Below are 21166 nucleotides of genomic sequence, written 5' to 3'. Positions count from 1 at the left end.
GAGGCCATAGAAGAAATGAATTTCTCCCGTGTAAAGACAGTTTTGTAAATTTGTGATACTTATTACAATAATTGCATGAATTAGCACTAAAATATATGTATTTTTCTTAGTTGAACTGAATGGAATTATTTTTGGCTATTGAGATTCTTAAAGAAATGCAAGGTTTGGTATTGGCCTGAATTTTTATCTTGTATTAAATGAATAAAATCACTGTGATCCTTAGCCCTGCCTGTACTTTTCAAACACGAGCTTCAGAGTAAGGAAGCTGAAGAAGGCAGCACCGTCTCACTGTGTTGTGAGGTTACTAAACATGATGCTCCAGTTCAGTGGAAAAAGGGATCTTCGATACTTCAGTCAAGTAACAAGTATGAGATGAAGCAAAAAGGTTCAAGTATTGAGTTACTTATTCACAGCCTAAAAGTAGAAGATGCTGGAGAATATACCTGTGATTCAGGAGATCAACAGACCACAGCCTCCGTAAAAGTAAAGGGTAGGACAATGATCATTACATGATATAATTAAATCTTAATAGATTTTTATTCTGTAAGGTTTCTTGTGAGCTCACCATCTTATCCTGCTCATTGAGGGACGATCATGGCCTGGAAATTTGAATGTTCCCATTTTTGGGCCCGCGGGATGACGCAGGGTACAATCCCTGCGCCAGAATAGTGAGGCCCGACACACCCCCAATATTGAGCCTCGGTCCTCGTTTCCATGAAGCAGGCGAGCTGCGGAGAATATGAGGTAGCTTGCTTGGTGAAGCCTGTCGTTGCCAGATCCGCCAAAAAATGGCCCAAACGCCGGTACAGATTGGTCGTGGCCTCTACTACTAAGTTGGTGATCGTTGTGCATGTTTTACACCTGTAAAACGAGTGCAACAATGTTGAATTTAGGCCCCAAGGTCCATTGTTACGGGGGTGCCAAGGTTAAAAAGAATGACTTGATCTTCTCTTCTAATCAAGAGGTAGTGGTTAGGTGACAGCAAGCTTGTAAATTGGAAGAGAGGAAAGGCTGTCGGAGGTAAGGAATTTTACAGTTTGGAGAAAAAATGAAATATAATGGCAATTTCTAAAGGGCATGTGCTGCTGAACAGAAACAAAGATTTGTATTGTGTCTTAACAAATCACTTACAATGAATGACTTTGAAATGAACGTTCTTATGTAGGCAAGCAGTATCATGATGCCATGATAATCTAATTGTGCAACTTGATATGTAAGGTGTTTGGAATTAAGAATTTGTCTGACTATATGACGCAGCTATTTTCAATGTTGAAATGTGTTCCATGGAGGAAACTGAGGCCTGGTAGTGGTAGATGTGGTGGACAACTGTTTTAGCCGTCCATCACCAGATATGCTCAAATCTGCGCCCATTGGACTTGAGGGAGCAAAGATGGGGGGCATACCAGGGGGAACAACATACCCAGGGGAGTGACTGAGATGGGGGAGAGTGAAGGTCTTTGCTGGAGGCAAGGGCATCAAAGAGGAGAAAGGGAGACATAGAATCAGAAGAGGATATAAAGAAAAAGAAACAACACGAAGACAGTGCGACACCGTGGGAGATCCTGTAGTTGAAATTTGGAGAATTCATATAATGCACATCTCCAATGTGCATTATATCCTGGTGCTCAAGTGCAAAGCGTAGGAAAGACCCCATTTATCTGACCACTAGTTTCCGGCTTTTATACTAATAGGAAGCAAACAAAAAAAAATTAATATTTCAGCAAAAACAAAACACTGCAGATGCTGGAAATCTGTAATAAAAACAGAAAATGCTGGAAATACTCGGCAAGTCAGGCAGCATCTGTGGAGAAAGAAACATAGTTAATGGGCTCGATATTACCAGGGCGGCGGGGGGTACGCGCCCGGTGAAATCAGTCTGCCCTGCGCGCAATCGCAGGCTAATTGGATCCACTTACCTGGTCTTCCGGGTTCCCCGCTGCTGAGCTGCGCGTCGGGCGGACTGCGGATGCGCAGTAAGGTCTGTCAGCTGGAGGAGCTCTATTTAAAGGAGCAGTCCTCCACTAACTGATGCTGCAAGAAATAGGAAAAATTACAGCATGGAGCAGCCCAGGGGGAAGGCTGCTCCCAGGTTTAATGATGCCTCACTCCAGGTATCGTTGGATGGGGTGAGGAGGAGGGGGAGGACAGAGATCTTCCCCCCCGGCGGGCGGGAGGAAGCGGCCTGCCTCTGCCACCAAGAGGGCCTGGCTCAAGGTGGCAGAGGAGGTCACCTGCACCACCAACATATCACCCACCTGCATACAGTGCAGGAGGCGCTGCAATGACCTAAGTAGGTCAGCCAAAGTGAGTACACTTACTCATTCCCCTACACTCCGTCTGCCACATCACCGCCCCCACCCCACATCTCCTTCTGCACTGCCAACACTACTCTATCACATCACCCTCACACCCACTCAAACCTCATCCTCATCTTACCTGCACTTACCCACCTCGCCAGTACTCATCCCGCTGTAGGGGGTGGTGCTGTGTGTCAGCTTCACCTCTGACTTCTGAGCGGTCCGAATCGCTCCCACTCCCTGGGTTCTAGACGTTGGACTTATTTGGGGGTTGTGACAAATTCAGCAGACAACTGGTTTGGTGCAAGAAACTTTGACCTTTATTCAAGAGAGGAAATACAACACAACAATCTTAACACTCTAATAAAATGGGGAACACTTCGGTACACACGCGGGAAATCACAGTAGAAAGATACCTCACCCCTCCCAATCCCACTGTACTAGTTAAGTTGGACTCTAAAGGGCCAGAGATAATGCTCACCAAACAAAACCTTGACAGTAATTCACCCAGAGGTAAGTCAGAAATAGATTGTAGAGTGGAAACTTTGCGGATCTTCGGTTTTCTCCCGAGTTGGTTTTCTTTGGTCGTGGTGGCTCAATATTACCCGGTTGGTTGGTGGCAATATTCGGTTGGTTGTTTCGTAAGGCCCTTGTTGCCGCGAGGTGTCTGACGGTCACTGGGGCTGTTGCTCTGGTTTCTTCTTGTGTGTCAGCCTGCTTCTAGAGCTGCTGACCTTCCCTGTCGAACTGCTCTCCTTGTTGTTCGCTGGAAGCTGCTTTCCTTCCAGAGACAGGCAGAACCAACACAAGCAGCCAGCAAGAACCAGAGAGAGAGCGAGCGTGAGAGAGGGGTTTCGAGTTTCCACTTGTGTATCCCCTCCCTTACAATGGTCTTCCTCACTTAAAAAAACACTTCATGTCTGTTTAAACAGTTCTTACAAAGTCCTTAAGAATCTTTGATGGCTTTTTGATGGTCCCTCATCATGTTGCAATTGCTTCTCCCGATGGGTCATTGTTTATTCCGATTTTTAGAGCTTGTCACACAAGGCTTCCTTTTGTATCCAATGTCCTAGGTGTTGATGTTTTGCTTTAAAACAAAGACATGGCCCCACCATGTCTGGAGCAGTTGCCTCTTTCAATGGCTGACTGCCTTTCGAACTCGTGCTGAGTGTCGACCACCTGCTGTCGGTTTTGCATTAAAATAGAGACATGTCTGAAGCAGTAAATTCTCCCACATTCCGCGTGTGGGTTGTGGATTCGCCTGGTGACCTCTCACCTATCCTTCCATCTTAGGATCTCAGTCAATGGCCAAAGTTTTCCATACTCAGGGAAAAGGTGAACTTCTTTAGGGTTTTTCTCCGAGTTTTGGGGGATCTGTGAATTTTGAGAATCTTACACCTGTCAAATGGACCTTTGCAGCTGCCACAGGCTGATGGCTGCAACACGTCCATTTGAAGTGGGAGTGTTTCCCCCAGTACGGGAAACAGTCCCACTTGTTTGTAAAATCCCACCCCTCCTGAAATATCTCCTTAATCAGGTCTGTTAATGACCTGAAATACCTAAAAAAAAAATACTTTAAGGGGCACCCCGCCGGCTTTAATTGCCTGCGGGAGTCCCACATGCGGGGGCTGCGCGCACATGTCAGCGTGTCTGTGGGAAACCCGGAAGTGGGCGGGTCGGAGCCCTCCCCCACCAGGAACGCACCCGATAGCGGGTACTAATGTCAAGCCCAATGTTTCAGGTCGATGACCTTTTGTCAGACAAGTTCTGATGAAAGTTCATCGACCTGAAATGTTAACTCTTTCTTTCTCCACAGATGCTGCCTGACTTGCTGAGTATTTCTAGCATTTTCTGACTAATATTTCAGTGCAGTTTAATAGGGTTATTTTACAAAGTACATACATTTATATTCCAAATTATGATAGAATAAATAGAAATCATTAAAATATGAAACTTACTTGAAAATCTACCATTTTACCATCAAAACAAACCTAGCTTTCCAATGGATATTTGATAAAGATTATTTGTGTAATTAATTTAGGATTAACAGTAGAGTTTTGCCATATTTAATATTTAACACAGAAATAGGGAGTGGATTTGGAGTGGGTAGAATACTTTCTGTTCCTGGATCCAAAGTTTGAATCTGGTTTTCAGGCTTTAAAATTTCTGGGGTCGATTTTAACTTGGGGGGTGGTCAGTGTTGGGGGTGGAATGAGGCGGGTGACGGACCCAAACACGACATCGGTAAGAGGCCCGGCTCCACCTGGCCCCACAAGGATACCTTGGGCCACCTCTGCCCTGGGTTTCCCACGCCCTCCGCCAACTATGGTCATTCGTGACCGCCCTCTTCCTGAGTTAACTTGACGGGGATTTTTGTTGGGGCACCCCGGAGGTGACCTGATTCTCTCTGCCCCCACTCTTCCCCCCCTGCCCCCGATGATTTCCCACTCCCACCCGCTGGCCTCCATGTCAGTAAAATCTTCCGGGCCTCACGCTCCAGGGGCCCGGATGGTTCGTTGTCCGCTTTGTCCCCGCACCCCCCATTCCCGCCGCTTGGTAAAATCGACTCCTTAAAACCTGAAGGACGATATGTACTATCTGTGGCACTATGAGGGTTTTTTAGGAAAAGACTATCAAGAAATAAACAAAGTACCATGGATTAGAATGAATTATTTTCTCTGGAAAGTAAATAGAATTATGTTCTGGATATTCAGAACTTCACGATTTCAGTTTCTAGACTAAACCATGAATTGAATCACTGTCTTCCTTTAGTCCTACCTATACATTTCAAATGTAAAGAATCTTACAACACCAGGTTATAGTCCAACAATTTTATTTGAAAATCACAAGCTTTCGGAGGCTTTCTCCTTCGTCAGGTGAATGTGGAAATCCTTGAACGTTTCGCATTTATATTCAGAGAACAATACCTGGTGATTACAGATAATCTTTCCAACTGCCCGTTGTCAAGGCAATCAAAGTGTTCAGACAGAGAGGTGTTACCTACAAGGTAACATAATATATGAATATAAATGCGAAACGTTCAAGGATTTCCACATTCACCTGACGAAGGAGAAAGCCTCCGAAAGCTTGTGATTTTCAAATAAAATTGTTGGACTATAACCTGGTGTTGTAAGATTCTTTACATTTGTCAACCCCAGTCCATCACCGGCATCTCCACATCGTGTATACATTTCAAACAAGAGCTTCAGAATGAGGAAGCTGAAGAGGCTAGTACTGCCACTTTGCACTGTGAGATTACTAAAGCTGATGCCCGAGTGGAATGGAGGATGGGATCTTTGGTGCTACAGCCAAGTGACAAGCATGAAATGAAGCAAAAAGGTTCCAGCATTCAATTGCTTATTCACAACCTAAAACCAGAAGATGCTGGAGTCTATACCTGTGATTCTGGGGACCAGCAAACCACTGCCTCCTTAAAAGTGAAGGGTAGGACAACCATCACTATTCATTGTAATGAAATCTTTGAATAATCATTATCTAGGGTTATTGTGGTGCTTGCTGTATTTTTCCACTCATCCTATAAAGATTTCCAGTTTCTGTAAACACAGTTGTACAAATTGGTTCTTTAGTACTGAATGCTAATTGATTATTATTTTTATGTTTTTACATGAGACAGTGGGGGTGAAATTGCACCTTGTTTTGTCTGTTACTTTGGTACGAAACAGCGGCAAAAAGGTCCAATATCGCAGGGCTATGTCCTGCACCCCAAGGGTGCCCTCAGTACGCCCAACGCCGTATTGGCTCGGGTGATATTCAGGTGTCCCTGGCGGTTGCTTTAAACAGGCGTTAAGCCGCTTGCATATGCTAATAAGGGGACTAACGCCTGCTTAAGGACCCTTCTTCGAAATTGGTTAGAAACTGAACGGAGAATGCGCCAAATCCGTCTGCAGCAAACTGCTGAGCTGTTCTTGGACGCACGATTGGTGTCTGCGGCTCGAGGGATTTATTCAGATGAGGGCTGAGGCCCACTTTGGACAAGCCTCGGGTTTTTGGCATCCAGCTCGCACTGTGAACACGCCGTCTATCTTGCGCCCGAAAAGGGGCAATTTCTCCTCCTATTTCCTCCTAGCAAGCAGCTCTGTAAGTCTAACATAATGTAACAAACTGGGGTAAGGACTTGAAAACAGTTGGGATTCATTTGAACTAGAGTTGACGGGCAGAGAGACCAAAAAGGGACTTTTATTCCACCCTGCCCGGCAGGAACGGGTCAGGTGCTCAGTAACAATAGCTTTGCAAAGACTTATTTGCCTCTTCACTGCTCTATTCCCGCCTGCCGCCGTCTTTATTTAGGCGGCTGAGGTGCCTGCCTTGTTCAGATGGGAGCCTCATTAATATATGTGACATCCCGATGGCATTTTAACAACTTAGAGTGTGGAGCGAGCCACAGGAGCTCAATTAAGTAAAACCTGGTGGGGAGGAAGAGGAGGCCCATTAAGGTAAGTCAAAAACTTTCCTTAGTGGGGCCAGGAGGAGCAGGAGGGCCTTGAATGCCCACCACCACTACGACTTAACCTTGGTGCTGGCGGGCAGCCGCTGGGCCCCACAATTTTGACCTGCCCAGAGCTGGTCAGTTACCTTTTTCCGCGCATTTCAGGCTGGCAGTTCTAAATGAGGCCTGGTCATTAAAATCGGCTGAAGCCTCCCACAAAGATTCTCGGATGGGAAGGCCGTTGGCTCCCCCTGGCCTCCTGTCCAGGAGTCGAAATCCACCCTAAAAATCAGTAAATGTAGATTAAAAACCATCAGTCATAAGGGAGACGAGAGACTAGAGGATAGATTTTAACTCTTGGGCAGCGGTCAGAGGACTGGGTCAATCCAGGTGGCAGGAGGCACGGTCCATTATTATTGAATATACCTATCAGGAAGGGCTGAACAGGCTCTCTAGAAGAGAGAAGGCTGAGGGGTGACCTAAATATCGTCTTTAAAATTATGAAGGGAATTGATAAGGTGGACGTAGAGAAGATGTTTCCAATTGTGGGGAAGACCAAACTAGGGGCCATAAATATAAGACAGTCACTAATAAATCCAATAGGGATTATGGAGAAACTTCTTCACTGAAAGAGTGGTTAGAATGTGAAACAGTCCACCACAAGGAGTTGAGGCGAAAAGCATAGATAAATTTAAGGTGAAGCTAGATAAGCACATCAGGGAGAAATGAATAGAAGGATATGCTGTTAAGGTGAGATGAAAAGGGGTGGAAGGAGGCTCGTGTGGAGCATAAATGCTGGCATAGACCAGTTGGGCCGAATGGCTTGTTTCTGTGCTGTAGACTCTCTGGGGTTCATTTTAACTGCCCGACAACGGGTGGGAGAGGGGTGGGGGTAAATCGGTAAATATGTGAAACCCAACCCCAACCCGCTGCGAACACACCTACTTCCGGTTTAACCGCATCCGAGCAGCCCACTCTGGAGAGGCTGATCCGTGATTATAATATTTAATTGAGGCGCCGCTCCTCAGATTTTGGGAGCCATTTGAATGTAACGGCTGTGGGCCAGGTTTCCCGGGGCTCTGGAAACCTGGCTCCTAAAGGGAGGCGGGAGATGCCAGATCCAGCACGTAAGTGCTTTTCCAGCACTCCTTGTGGGCCAGGAGGAGCAGGAGTGCTTCCCTCCGGCTCCCCAAGCAAATCAATGAATTATCAGCACCTCGATATGCCAGGTGATTCGTTCACTCCCAAGCTTCAGGTGTTTGCTAATAAAGGGTGGGATATACTCTTGCCCCATTACCGAGCCATCTCCTAGTCTGTGCTCTTGAAGTCTTTTCTCCTGTCCCTGGCAAGGAATGGTTTTGTTTGCAGAAGCCTTCGTGGTTAAATGATCATTTGTCATTTCTTTCCTTGCATTCAATCTGACTACCGGACTACATTTTGAGGACACATATTTAAGGCAATTCTTACAGAATTTCTCTTACAGTGACTCATCAGGGAATGCTGGTTGTTGATCACTATAGCATACCTTCTTACATGCATTACCACCCAAAGCATGACATAGTAATTAGGGGAAGCATCTAACATCAGAGTTAATCAGACATATCTTAATGGTCTCATTGTGTCTGCAGCCCAGTTTCCTTTGGAAAATTAGCCATTGAGTGCATTCAAAGTTTACAAAAGTGAGCTAAATTCACCTCTGCCTGCAATTACGGGTATGTAGGTAGATGGGAATGGGACACCTTTCATGCAGTCTGACCTGCATATCTTGCTATGAAAATATATTTACTCAATAACAACTTGCATTTATATAGCGCCTTTAACGTAGTAAAATGTCCCAAGGTGCTTCACAGGAGCGATTATCAAACAAAAGTTGACACCGAACCACATAAGGCAACATTAGGACAGGTGACCAAAAGCTTGGTCAAAGAGGTAGGTTTTAAGGAGCATTTTAAATGAGGAGAGAGAGGCAGAGAGGTTTAGGGACGGAATTCCTGAGCTTAGGGCCTAGGCAGCTGAAGGTACGGCCGCCAACGGTGGAGCAATTAAAATCGAGGATGCGCCAGAGGCAAGAAGATGTCGGAGCGTTGTAGGGCTAGAGGAGGTTACAGAGTTAGGGAGCGATGAGGCCATGGAAGGATTTGAAAACAAGGATGAGAATTTTAAAATCGAGGCGTTCCCGGACCAGGAGCCAATGGAGGTCAGCGAGCACAGGATGATGGGAGAACGGGACTTGGTGTGAGTTCGGATACGGGCAGCAGAGTTTTGGATGAGCTCAAGTTTATGGAGGATGAGAGGCCAGCCAGGAGAGCATTGGAATAGTCGAGTCTAGAGGTAACAAAGGCATGGATGAGGGTTTCAGCAGCAGATAAGCTGAGGCAGGGCGGAGATGGGCAATGTTACGGAGGTGGAAGTAGGCAGTCTTGGTAATGGAGCTGATATATGGTCGGAAGCTCATCTTAGGGTCAAATAGGATGCCAAGGTTGCAAACAGTCTGGTTCAGTCTCAGAGGGATGAAGAGGGAGAGGGATGGAATCAGTCGCTAGGGAATGGAATTTGCGGCAGAGACCAAAGATTATGGTTTCGGGCTTCCCAGTATTTAGTTGGAGGAAATTTTTGCTCATCCAGTACTGGATGTCGGACCAGCAATGTGACAAATGAGAGACAGTAGAGCGGTCGAGAGAGTGGTAGTGAAGTGGAGCTTGGTGTCGTCAGCGTACATGTGGAATCTGACATGTTTTCGGATGATGTCGCCAAGGGGCAACATGTAGCTGAGAAATAGGAGGGGGCCGAGGATAGATCCTTGTGGACTCTCGAGGTAACTGTGCGGGAGCGGGAAAAGAAGCAGATATTTTACTTTCAAGTACTTGACCAGTTCCCTTTTGAAAGCCATGATCTGCCTCCGCCACCTCCTCGGGCATTGCATTCCAGATCCTAACCACTCGCTGTGTAAAAAAGATTTTCCTCTTGTCACCTTTGGTTCTTTTGCCAATTACCTTAAATCAATGTCCTCTGGTACTTGACCCTTCCGCCAATGGAAACAGGTTCTCTCTATCCATTCTTCTAGACCTTTCATGATTTTGAATACCTCTATCAAATCTCCTCGCAACTGTCTCTGTTCCATGGAGAACAACCCCAGCTTCTCCAGGTGATCCACGTAACTAAAGCCCCTCATCCCTGGAATCATTCTAGTAAATCTCTTCTGCACCCTCTCTTAAGGCCTTCACATCTTTCCTAAAGTGCGGTGCCCAACCAGTGTTTTATAAAGGTTCATCATGACTTCCATACTTGTCTACTCTGTGCCTCTATTTATAAAGCCCAGGAGCCCTTGTGCTTTTTTAACCGCTTTCTCAACCTGCCCTGCCACCTTCAACAGTTTGTGCACATATACCCCCAGATCTCTTTGTTCCTGCACCCCTTTTAGAGATATGCCCTCCAGTTTATATTGCCGCTCCTCGTTCTTCCTTGACAAAAGAGATAGTGAGTAAGATGAAATGGAAAAAAGGGGTGTATGAAAGATGTCGGGTTGATGACACAAGTGAGACCCAGGCAGAATATGGAAAGTTCAGAGAGGAAGTGAAAAAGGAAATAAGAGGGGCAAAGAGAGAGTATGAGAATAGAATGGCGGCCAACACAAAAGGTATCACTGTATCGTCCAAGTCATTAATATATATCAAGAAAAGTAGTGGTCCCAGCATTGACCCCTGGGAAACACCACTGTACACCTCCCTCCAGTCTGAAAAACAACCGTTCACCACTACTCCCTGTTCCTGTCCCTTCGCCAATTCTTTGTCCACATTGCTACTGCCCCCTTTATTCCATGGGCCATAATCTTGATGATAAGCCTACCGTGCGGCACTTTATCAAACGCCTTTTCAAAGTCTACACACACGACATCAACTGCATTGCCCTCATCTACCCTCTCTGTTACCTCATCAAAAAACTCTATCAAGTTAGTTAAACACGATTTGCCTTTAACAAATCCATCCTGGCTTTCCCTAATCAATCCGTACTCGTCCAAGTGACTCTTAATTCTGTCCCGGATTATCGTTTCTAAAAGCTTCCCCATCACTGAGGTTAAAGTGACTGGCCTATAGTTGCTGGGTTTATACTTACACCCTTTTTTGAACAAGGGTGTAACGTTTGCAATTCTCCAGTCCTCTGGCACCACCCCCATATCTAAGGATATTTGGAAGATAGTACCTCCGCGATTTCCACCCTTACTTTCCTTAGCAATCTAGGATGCATCCCATCCTGACTGGGTGACTTATCTACTTTAAATACAGCTAGCCTTTCAAGTACCTCCTCTTTATCAATTTTTAGCTGATCCAGTATCTCAACTGTGTCTTCCTTTACCGAGACTCTGGCAGCATCTTCTTTGGTAAAGACAGATGCAGAGTATTCATTTAGTACCTCAGACATGCCCTCTGCCTCCATGAGTAGATCTCCTTTATGGTCCCTAATCGGCCCCACCCCTCCTCTTACTCCCCTTTTACTGTTTACATGCCTGTCGAAGACTTTTAGATTCCCTTTCATGTTGGCTGCCAGTCTATTCTCATACTCTCTCTTTGCCCCTCTTATTTCCTTTTTCACTTCCCCTCTGTACTTTCTATATTCTGCCTGGTTCTCACTTGTGCTATCAACCTGACATCTGTCATACCTTTTTTCCATTTCATCTTACCCACTATCTCTTTTGTCAATCAGGGAGCTCTGGCTTTAGTTGCCCTACCTTTCTGTCTTGTGCGAATGTGCCTAGACTGTACCCGAACCATCTCCTCTTTAAAGGTCGCCCACTGTTCAATTACAGTTTTGCCAGCCAGTCTTTGATTCCAATTTACCCGGGCCAGATCTGTTCTCATCGCATTGAAATTGGCCCTCCTCCAATTGAGTATTTTTACTTTAGAGTGGACAATGTCCTTTTCCATAGCTATTCTAAACCTCATGATACTATGAGCGCTGCTTCCTAAATGCTCCCCCACTGACACTTGCTCCACTTGGCCAGCCTCATTTCCTAGAACCAAATCCAGCAAAGCTTCCTTCCTCGTTGGGCTGGAAACGCACTGGTTAAGAAAGTTATCCTGAACACATTTCAAAAACTCCTCCCCCCTCTTTGCCCCTTATTATTATTGTTATCCCAGTCTATATTAGGAAAGTTGAAGTCCCCAGTTATCACTACTCTATAGATTTTGCACCTTTCTGTGGTTTCCCTGCAAATTCGCTCCTCTGTATTCTCTTTTCCTGGCTCACAATATTGAATACTCTATTATATTCAGTAGAATTGTTTTGAATTTTATCAGGATATTAAGAGACACACACTAACTGTTGGTTTCAATGTTAATTAAACTAAATCATTTTAAAATTACTGTCTCTCTCAGCCTTGCGTGTACTTTTCAAAAAAGAGCTTCACAATCAGGAAGTTCAAGAGGATGGTACTGCCAGTCTGCGCTGCGAGGTCACCAAACCCGATGCCCCAGTCAAATGGAGAAAGGGATCTGAGCTGCTTCACCCAAGTGACAAGCATGAAATGAAGCAAAAAGGTCCCTGTGTTCAGTTGCTTATTCACAGCCTAAAATTAGAAGATGCTGGAGAATATACCTGTGATTCCGGAGATCAACAGACCACTGCCTCCTTAAAAGTGATGGGTAGGACAACACTCTAGTCATTGTAATTCAAACTGAATGAATTATCATCATTTGAGGTTTTTCATGTTGCTGACTACTTTCGCCAACCTTTTGTTTGCAAGACCACATCATTTACTTTTATTATCCATAATCAATGGCTTTTGTGAATTGTCCTGGGAGATGGTTCAACTTTGGCCTGGTGCAAAACGGATGGTAGTGAATCGGCCGCTCGTTATGCACCCTACCTAATTTTACATTCCATTGACTTCAATGGAAAGGAAAGGAAAGTCAATGGAATTGAAGTCAAGGGAAAGTAAAGATGGGTGGGTTGTAAAATGATCCAATCTGATCCGGCAAGTTTCCCGCCAAGTGGGTTAGGTTAAAATTGCTCCGGCGGGAGTGGTGTGGGCAGAGGGTTACGGTGGCGGAGGTGTTTCCAATGCGTTCCCACCCCCACCATCTTACCTCAGATCCAGCATGGGACCAACATTACTTGGAAAATCCATGACCCTCTTTTAACTTGATATCGCAGGAGGCCTGCGTGACACCAAGCCCCCCCAGCGAAAACAGGTGGGAGATAGCTGAGTGGCCAGAACAAGCCAAGGTAAGTTTTATTTTTTAAACTTTTTTTGAGGATTACTTGTGGGCCAGAAGGAGCAGGAATCCTTGGGCCTCTCCAGCCCCGGCCTTCCCTCTCCCTCCCACCACCGCCAGCTCTTTGGACATCCCCCCTCCAGCACTAACCTTATGCAGGGCACAGTTCCCTTGGGTCCCGGTGGCACCGGCCTTCTGCCTGATTTCCCGCTCAAGCCTGCTGGCTGTTATGGCGTTGAATGGGAGACAGTGCAGAGAAATAAAAAATTTAAATGAGGCCTGGAAGTTAAAATGATTCGGGCCTCATGCTGAAGAGTTCGTGGAGGACTTCCGCCAGCCCTGCCAAGCCTGTCCTGAATGCCGAGATAGAATCGACCCTCTGGTGTTATTATGGACTCTGGTTGTCGTTATAAAATAAAATTATATGGTATATAATTCTAATGTCGTATTTGGATTGTCCTATTTAAAATTTGAGATTCTGGCCCCAAATTTGCGGGGAGTAAGTGGTCAGCGGCCGGAAAACCCAGAAATACCGGGAAGGCCGAGGTCCTGCTGAATTTAATTCTCAGAGATCACAACAGAGTACCCATGCTGATTAAGGCACATCAGGAATTAAATACTCCCTCAGCCCTGGCTCTGCTTTTCAAACAACAGCTTCAAAATAGAGATGCTAGCACCATTACTCTGCCCTGTGAGGTTACCAAACCGAATGCAGTTTGTCAGGTAACAGGAAGTAGTAATCCAAAACAGCAGTTCTAGGGACATCAGCGACTTTGAGAGTAATGTTCAGGCTGTTGATGAATGCAAGCAGAACCACGAAATTAAATATCTTCCTCAAACATTTTTAATTAGCTTGATTGAAGTTGTGTAGGTGTTCCGAAATCAGATTTGAATCTTAACTAAAGTACATCATCGTGAGACTAAATTACTGTCTCTCTTAGCCCTTCCTGTGCTTTTCAAACAAGAACTTCAGAACAAAGAAGCTGAAGAGGATAGTACTGCCATTCTGCACTGTGAGATCACTAAACCAGATGCCCCAGTGGAATGGAGGATGGGATCTGTGGTACTTCACCCAAGTGAGAAGCATGAAATGAAGCAAAAGGGTTCCAGTGTTGAGTTGCTTATTCACAGTCTAAAAGTGGAAGATGCTGGAGAATATACCTGCGATTCAGGGGATCAGCAGACAATGGCCTTGCTAAAAGTGAAGGGTAGGACAACAATCATTACTCTTAATGATTAATTGATTATCCATCTTCTCATAAGATTTCATCCATTACTTTATCCAAAGTTGTTGGCGCTGTGGATTCAAATTATGTATAACTTTTTGTTTCATGCCAAAATACTTCCACATATAATGAAAGTCAGCACTTTTTGGGAGATGGAAATTGCAACGTAGTTTTATAGTTAGTGTTCTAGATATTCTTTACACATTGGTGTGACATTACTTTGAAATATATTAGTATATAAATTAGAAAAAATATTCTGTGATGCCTTGAACTTTTTGTGAAGTTATGCAGAGAAGTCTGGAACTAAACAGAAATGGAGTATCTACTTGTGGTGCACTAGATAAGGACCAAATTAAGAATGGGTAGGAGACCATTTGTCAACTTCGATATATTTAGAATTATTTCGTTCACCTGAGGAAGGAGGAAGCCTCCGAAAGCTTGTGAATTTAAAATAAAATTGCTGGACTATAACTTGGTGTTGTAAAATTGTTTACAATTGTCAACCCCAGTCCATCACCAGCATCTCCACAACTTAGATATAGTTATGTTGTATGATCCTGTGACATACATAAACTGTTGCAGCAAAATTTGTCATTCTTCAGTTCAGGTAGACAGAAATTATCAACACACAGGAAAGTAGCAATTGATCAGTTAACAACAAGGAGTAATCCAGTCCAGCAATTCCAGGGAAAACAACAACCAAGAGAGCAAGTTCAGGCTTCTGAGGAATACTAGCAGAACCATGAAATTGAATAGCTTCCTCAAACGTTGTTATTTTTTAGTGAGCTTGATTGAAATTGTATAGATGTTCAGAAATCAGATTTGAATCTTAACTAAAGTCGATCATCATGAACTAAATTACTGTCTCTCTTAGCCCTTCCTGTGCTTTTCAAACAAGAGCTTCAGAACAAGGAAGCTGAAGAGGATAGTACTGCCATCCTGCACTGTGAGATCACAAAACCAGATGCCCCAGTGGAATGGAGGATGGGATCTGTGGTACTTCACCCAAGTGAGAAGCATGAAATGAAGCAAAAGGGTTCCTGTGTTGAGTTGCTTATTCACAGTCTAAAAGTGGAAGATGCTGGAGAATATACCTGCGATTCAGGGGATCAGCAGACAATGGCCTTGCTAAAAGTGAAGGGTAGGGCAACAATCATTACTCTTAATGATTAATTGATTGTCCATCGTCTCATAAGATTTCATCCATACTTTATCCATAATTATTGGCGCTATGCATTCCTTGTTCAAATTATATATTTTTTTTGTTTCTCGCCAAAGTACTTCCACATATTATTATGAAAGTCAGCACTTTTTGGGAGGTGGAAATTGCAACATAGTTTTATAATCGGTGTTCTAGATTTTTTTACACATTAGTGTGACATGAGTTTGAAATATACCAGTATATAAATTGGCAAATAATATTCTGCATTGCATTGAACTTTTTGTGAAGTTATGCAGAGAAGTATGGAATTGCATAGAAATGGAGTATCTGCTTGTGATGCAATCGATAAAGATCAAATTAAGAATTGGAGGCGGTACAACGATGGTTCAGATGCTGAGAGATTGTTTCCCCTGGCTAGAGAGACTGGAACTAGGGGGCATAGTCGCAGCATAAGGGGTCTGCCATTCAAGACTGAAATGAGGAGGAATTTCTTCACGCAAAGAGTTGTGAATCTTTGGAATTCACTACTCCAGAGGGGTGTGGATGCTGAGTCATTGAATATATTCAAGGCTGAGATGGATAGATTTTCAGACTCTAGGGGAATCAAGGGATATGGAGGTAGGGCAGGAAAGTGGAGTTGAGGTCCAAGATCAGCCATGACCTTATTGAATGGCAGAGCACGCTCGAAGGGCCGTATGGCTAATCCTGCTCCCATTTATTATGTTTTTATTTAGGAGACCAGATGTTGTCCTAGACATAGTTATGTTGTATGATCTTGTGACGTACATGAACTGTTGTAGCAAAATTTGACAATCTTCATTTCAGGGAGACATAAATTATCAACCACAAGAAAGTAGCATTTGATCAGTTAACAACAGGGAGTAATCCAATCCAGCAATTCCAGGGACAACAAGCACCAAGAGAGCAAGTTCAGGCTTCTGAGGAATACTAGCAGAACCATGAAATTGAATAGCTTCCTTAAATATTATTATTTTTTAGTGAGCTTGATTGAAATTGTGTAGGTGTTTAGAAATCAGATTTGAATCTTACCTAAAGTCAATCATCATGAACTAAATTACTGTCTCTCTTAGCCCTTCCTGTGCTTTTCAAACAAGAGCTTCAGAACAAGGAAGCTGAAGAGGATAGTACTGCCATTCTGCACTGTGAGATCACTAAACCAGATGCCCCAGTGGAATGGAGGATGGGATCTGTGGTACTTCACCCAAGTGAGAAGCATGAAATGAAGCAAAAGGGTTCCAGTGTTGAGTTGCTTATTCACAGTCTAAAAGTGGAAGATGCTGGAGAATATACCTGTGATTCAGGGGATCAGCAGACAATGGCCTTGCTGAAAGTGAAGGGTAGGCGAACAGTCATCACTCATAATGATTAATTGATTATCCTTCTTCACATACTTTATTCATAGTTGTTGGCGATACTGATTCCTTGTTCAGATTCATAGCATCAAAGATACAGCACAGGAGGAGGCCATTTGGCCCATCGTGCCTTTGCTGGCTCTTTGAAAGAGCTATCTAATTAGTCCCATTCCCCTGCTCTTTCCCCATAGCCCTGTAAATTTTTTCCCATCAAGTATTTATCTTTTGAAAGTTACTATTGAATCTGCTTCCGCCTACCTTCCGCCATGCAACTGGCTGCGTTAAAAAAAATGTTTCCTCACGTCGCCTCTGGCTCTTTTGCCGATCAACTTAAATTTGTGTACTCTGGTTACCGACCCTTCTGCCACTGGAAACAATTTCTCCCTATTTTCTCTTTGAAAAACGTTCATGATTTTGAACACCTCTATCAAATCTCCCCTTAACCTTCCCTGTTCTAAGGTGAATAATCTCAGTTTCTCTAATCTTTCCACATAACTGAAGTCCCCCATCCCAGGTACCATTCTAGTAAATCTCTTCTGCTCCCTCTACATGGCCCTCTCTTTCCTAAATTGTGGTGCCCAGAATTGGATACAATACTCCAGCTGATGCCTAACCAATGTTTTATAAAGGTTTAGCATAACTTCCTTGCTTTTGTACTCTATGACTGTAGTAATAAAGCCCAGGGTCCCATCTGCTATTTAACAGCCTTCTCAACTTGTCCTGCCACCTTCAAAGATTTATGTATGTGCACCCCCAGGGGGTTCCTGTACCCCCTTTAAAATTGTACCATTTAGTTTATATTGCTTCTCCTCATTCTTCCTACCAAAATGTATCATTTCACACTTATCTGCGTTAAATTTCATCTGCCATGTGTCTGTCCATTTCACCAGTCTATCTATGTCCCCCGAGGTCTGTTACTGTCCTCCACATTGATTACTACATTTCCGAGTTTCGTGTCATCTGCAAACTTATACCCAAGTCCAGGTTGTTAAGATTTATATCTTAATGTTTCACGTCATAATACCTCCATATAATTGTGAAAGTCATCACTTTTTGGGAGGTGGAAATTGCAACATAGTCAATGTTCTAGGTTTTTATATCGATTAGTGCAACATTAGTTTAAAATACATTGTATAAAATTTGGAAAAAATTATTCAGCACTGCATTGAACTTTTTGTGAAGGTTTGCAGAGAAATCTGGAAGTACATTGAAATGGAGGCACTGATAGTTATGGGGAGGGAGCGGGGATTGTTTTTGTTGGGGGGTTGGGGGGGAGACCTGGAAATGCCAGGAATGCGGAGGACCTGCCGAATTTAGCGGCAGCACCTCATTATCATTTTTTTACACCGTTTGCCGCCTGGCAGCCAGCCAGATTGACAGGCTGGTGGGTTGCCGGATGGGAAAGCCAGAGGTAGAAGACCGCAGTCACGGACCATTGGGGACAGTCCCCAGGAGATATCGGGAAGGGGTACCGGGAAACATCATTTGGGTTGGAGGGTATGGTGGGGTGGCAGTGGTTGGACTGGAAATTAGGAGAGACAGGGGACGGGGGGAGATTGCGGGTTAGGGGGGGGTTTCGCCCGATCGCGGCAGAAGATTTGCTTTAGAGCCGTGGGGTGCACTGCTGCTCCTCCTGGCCCACAAGCAGTGCTCTAAAATGCACTGACCTGGATCCGGCTGCACCTGCCTCCATTTATCTGGGTTACATCCGAGCCCCGGGAAACAGGCCTGCTGCTGTTAAATTTAAATTACTGCCAAAATATCAGTAGCGGAGCCTCGTTGACCTATTGTAATTATGGACCCGCCTCTCCGGAGCTGGTTACTGTGACGCCCCGAAACGCACCGCGGTTAAAACAAAAGGATGCGCATTTGCAACGGGGTGGGTCAGGTTGGGGGTCAGGTTTCGTAAATTTGCCGACTTTAGCCTCCCCCCAACCGTCTCCCGCCCATCGATTAAAATCCTCCCCCCCGGGAGTGTCCGCTTGTGATACACTCGATAGGGACTAAATTAAGAATGGGTAAGAGACCAGTTGTCGTCTTAGACATAATAATGGTGTGTGATCTTGTGACGACCATAAATAGTTGCAGTTGTGATGTTCTTCAGTTCAGGCTGGCCGATACTAACAACACATAGGAAAGTAGCAATTTGTCAGTTAACCGCAAGGAATAATCCAGTCTAGCAATTCTAAGGTCAACAACAATCGTAAGAGCAAGTTCAGGATGCTGAGGAATGCTAACAGAACCATGAAATTCATAGAATCATAGAAAGGTTACAGCAATGAAGGAGGCCACGCCGGCTCTATGCAAGGGCAATCCAGCTAGTCCCACTCCCTGCCCGAAGTCCATCGCCCTGCAAATTTTTTCATTTCAAGTTCCCATTTGAAGGCCATGATTGAATCTGCCTCCACACCCCTCCCCCCCGCCCCCAGGGCAATGCATTCCACATTCGCTGTGTAAAAAAAAGTTTTTCCTTATGTCACCTTTGGTTCTTTTGCCAATTATGGTAAATCTATGTCCTCTGGTTCTTGACCCTTCTGCCAGTGATGACAGTTTCTCTCTATCCACTCTGTCAAGATCCTTCATGATTATGAATACCTCCATCAAATCTCCTCACAACTTTCTCTGTTCCAAGGAGAACATCCCCAGTTTCTCCAGTCTATCCATGTAACTAAAGTCCCTCATCGCTGGAATCATTCCAGTAATCTCTCCTGTACTCTCTCTAAGGCCTTCACATCTTTGCTAAAGTGCGGTGCCTAGAACTGGACACAATACTCCAGTTGTGGCCGAACCAGTGTTTTATAAAGGTTCACCATGACTTCCTTACTTTTGTACTCTATGCCTCTATTTAAAAAGCCTAGGAGTCTGTGTGCTTTTTTAACCGCTTTCTCAACCTGCCCTGCCACCTTCAATGATTTGTGCACGCATATCCCCCGATCTCTCTGTTCCTTTACCCCTTCAGTTGTGCCCTTCAGTTTATGTTGCCTCTCTTCATTTATTCTACCGAAATGCAATCCCTCACATTTTTCTGCGTTAAATTTCATCCGCCACGTGTCCGCCCATGCCACCACATCCTCTTGAAGTCTATCGCTATCCTCCTCACTGTTCACTACCCTTCCAAGTTTTGTGTCATCTTCAGATTTTGAAAGTGTGCCCTGTACACCCAAGTCCAAGTCATTAATATATATCAAGAAAAGCAATGGTCCCAGCATCGACCCCTGGGGAACACCACCTCCCTCCAGTCTGAAAAACAACCGTTCACCACTACTCTCTGTTTCCTTTCACTTCGCGTTTCTAAAAGTTTCCCCACCACCGAGGTTAAACTGACTGGCCTATAGTTGCTGGGTTTATCCTTGCATCCTTTTTTGAACAAGAGTTTAACATCTGCAATTCTCCAGTCTTCTGACACCATCCCCGTTTCTAAGGATGTTTGGAAGATTATGGCCAGTACCTCCGCAATTTCCACCCTTCCTTTCCTTAGCAGCCTGGGATGCATCCCATCTGGTCCGGGTGACTTATCTGCTTTAAGTACAGCTTGCCTTACTAGTACCTCTTCTTTATCAATTGAACTAAATTACTGTCACTCTTAGCCCTTCCTGTGCTTTTCAAACAAGAGCTTCAGAACAAGGAAGCTGAAGAGGATAGTACTGCCATTCTGCACTGTGAGATCACTAAACCAGATGCCCCAGTGGAATGGAGGATGGGATCTGTGGTACTTCACCCAAGTGAGAAGCATGAAATGAAGCAAAAGGGTTCCAGTGTTGAGTTGCTTATTCACAGTCTAAAAGTGGAAGATACTGGAGAATATATCTGCGATTCAGGGGATCAGCAGACAATGGCCGTGCTAAAAGTGAAGGGTAGGACAACAGTCATTGCTCTTAATGATTAATTTATTGTCCATCTTCTCATATGATTTTATCAATCACTTTATCCCTAATTGTTGTCGCTATGGATTTCTTATTCAAATTGTATATTATTTTTTGTTTCTCGCCAAAATACTTCCACATATTATGAAAGTCAGCACTTCTTGGGAGGTGGAAATTGCATCCTAGTTTTATAATTAGTGTTCGAGATATTTTTTACACATTAGTGTGTCATTAGTTTGAAATATATTAGTATATAAATCAGAAAAAAATATTCTGAGATGCCTTGAACTTTTTATGAAGTTATGCAGAGAAGTCTGGAATTAAACAGAAATGGAGTATCTACTTGTGGTGCACTCGATAAGGACCAAATTAAGAATGGGTAGGAGACCATTTGTCAGCTTAGATACAGTTATGTTGTATGATCTTGTGACGTACATAAACTGTTGTAGCAAAATTTGACAATCTTCAGTTCAGGTAGACAGAAATTATCAACACAAGAAAGTAGCAATTGATCAGTTAACAACAAGGAGTAATCCAATCCAGCAATTCCAGGGAAAACAACAACCAAGAGAGCAAGTTCAGGCTT

At 44.2% G+C, this 21166-nt stretch overlaps 1 protein-coding gene across 1 annotated transcript in view; it reads left to right on the top strand.

The window, feature by feature from the left end:
- LOC137299362 (obscurin-like) overlaps positions 1-21166 on the top strand; it is a 552786-nt gene that overhangs the window by 215728 nt on the left and 315892 nt on the right. Inside the window, exons 36-41 of the mRNA XM_067968057.1 lie at positions 224-490; positions 12117-12383; positions 13898-14164; positions 15057-15323; positions 16436-16702; positions 20305-20571. Of these exons, the coding sequence (XP_067824158.1) occupies positions 224-490; positions 12117-12383; positions 13898-14164; positions 15057-15323; positions 16436-16702; positions 20305-20571 (1602 nt within the window). The remainder of the gene's footprint in view (positions 1-223; positions 491-12116; positions 12384-13897; positions 14165-15056; positions 15324-16435; positions 16703-20304; positions 20572-21166) is intronic.

The sequence above is a fragment of the Heptranchias perlo genome, chromosome 2 (assembly GCF_035084215.1).
Source record: "Heptranchias perlo isolate sHepPer1 chromosome 2, sHepPer1.hap1, whole genome shotgun sequence".
NCBI classification, from domain to species: domain Eukaryota; kingdom Metazoa; phylum Chordata; class Chondrichthyes; order Hexanchiformes; family Hexanchidae; genus Heptranchias; species Heptranchias perlo.
Note: the sequence above shows the minus strand (reverse complement) of the source record. Positions and strands in the feature narration are given on the sequence as shown.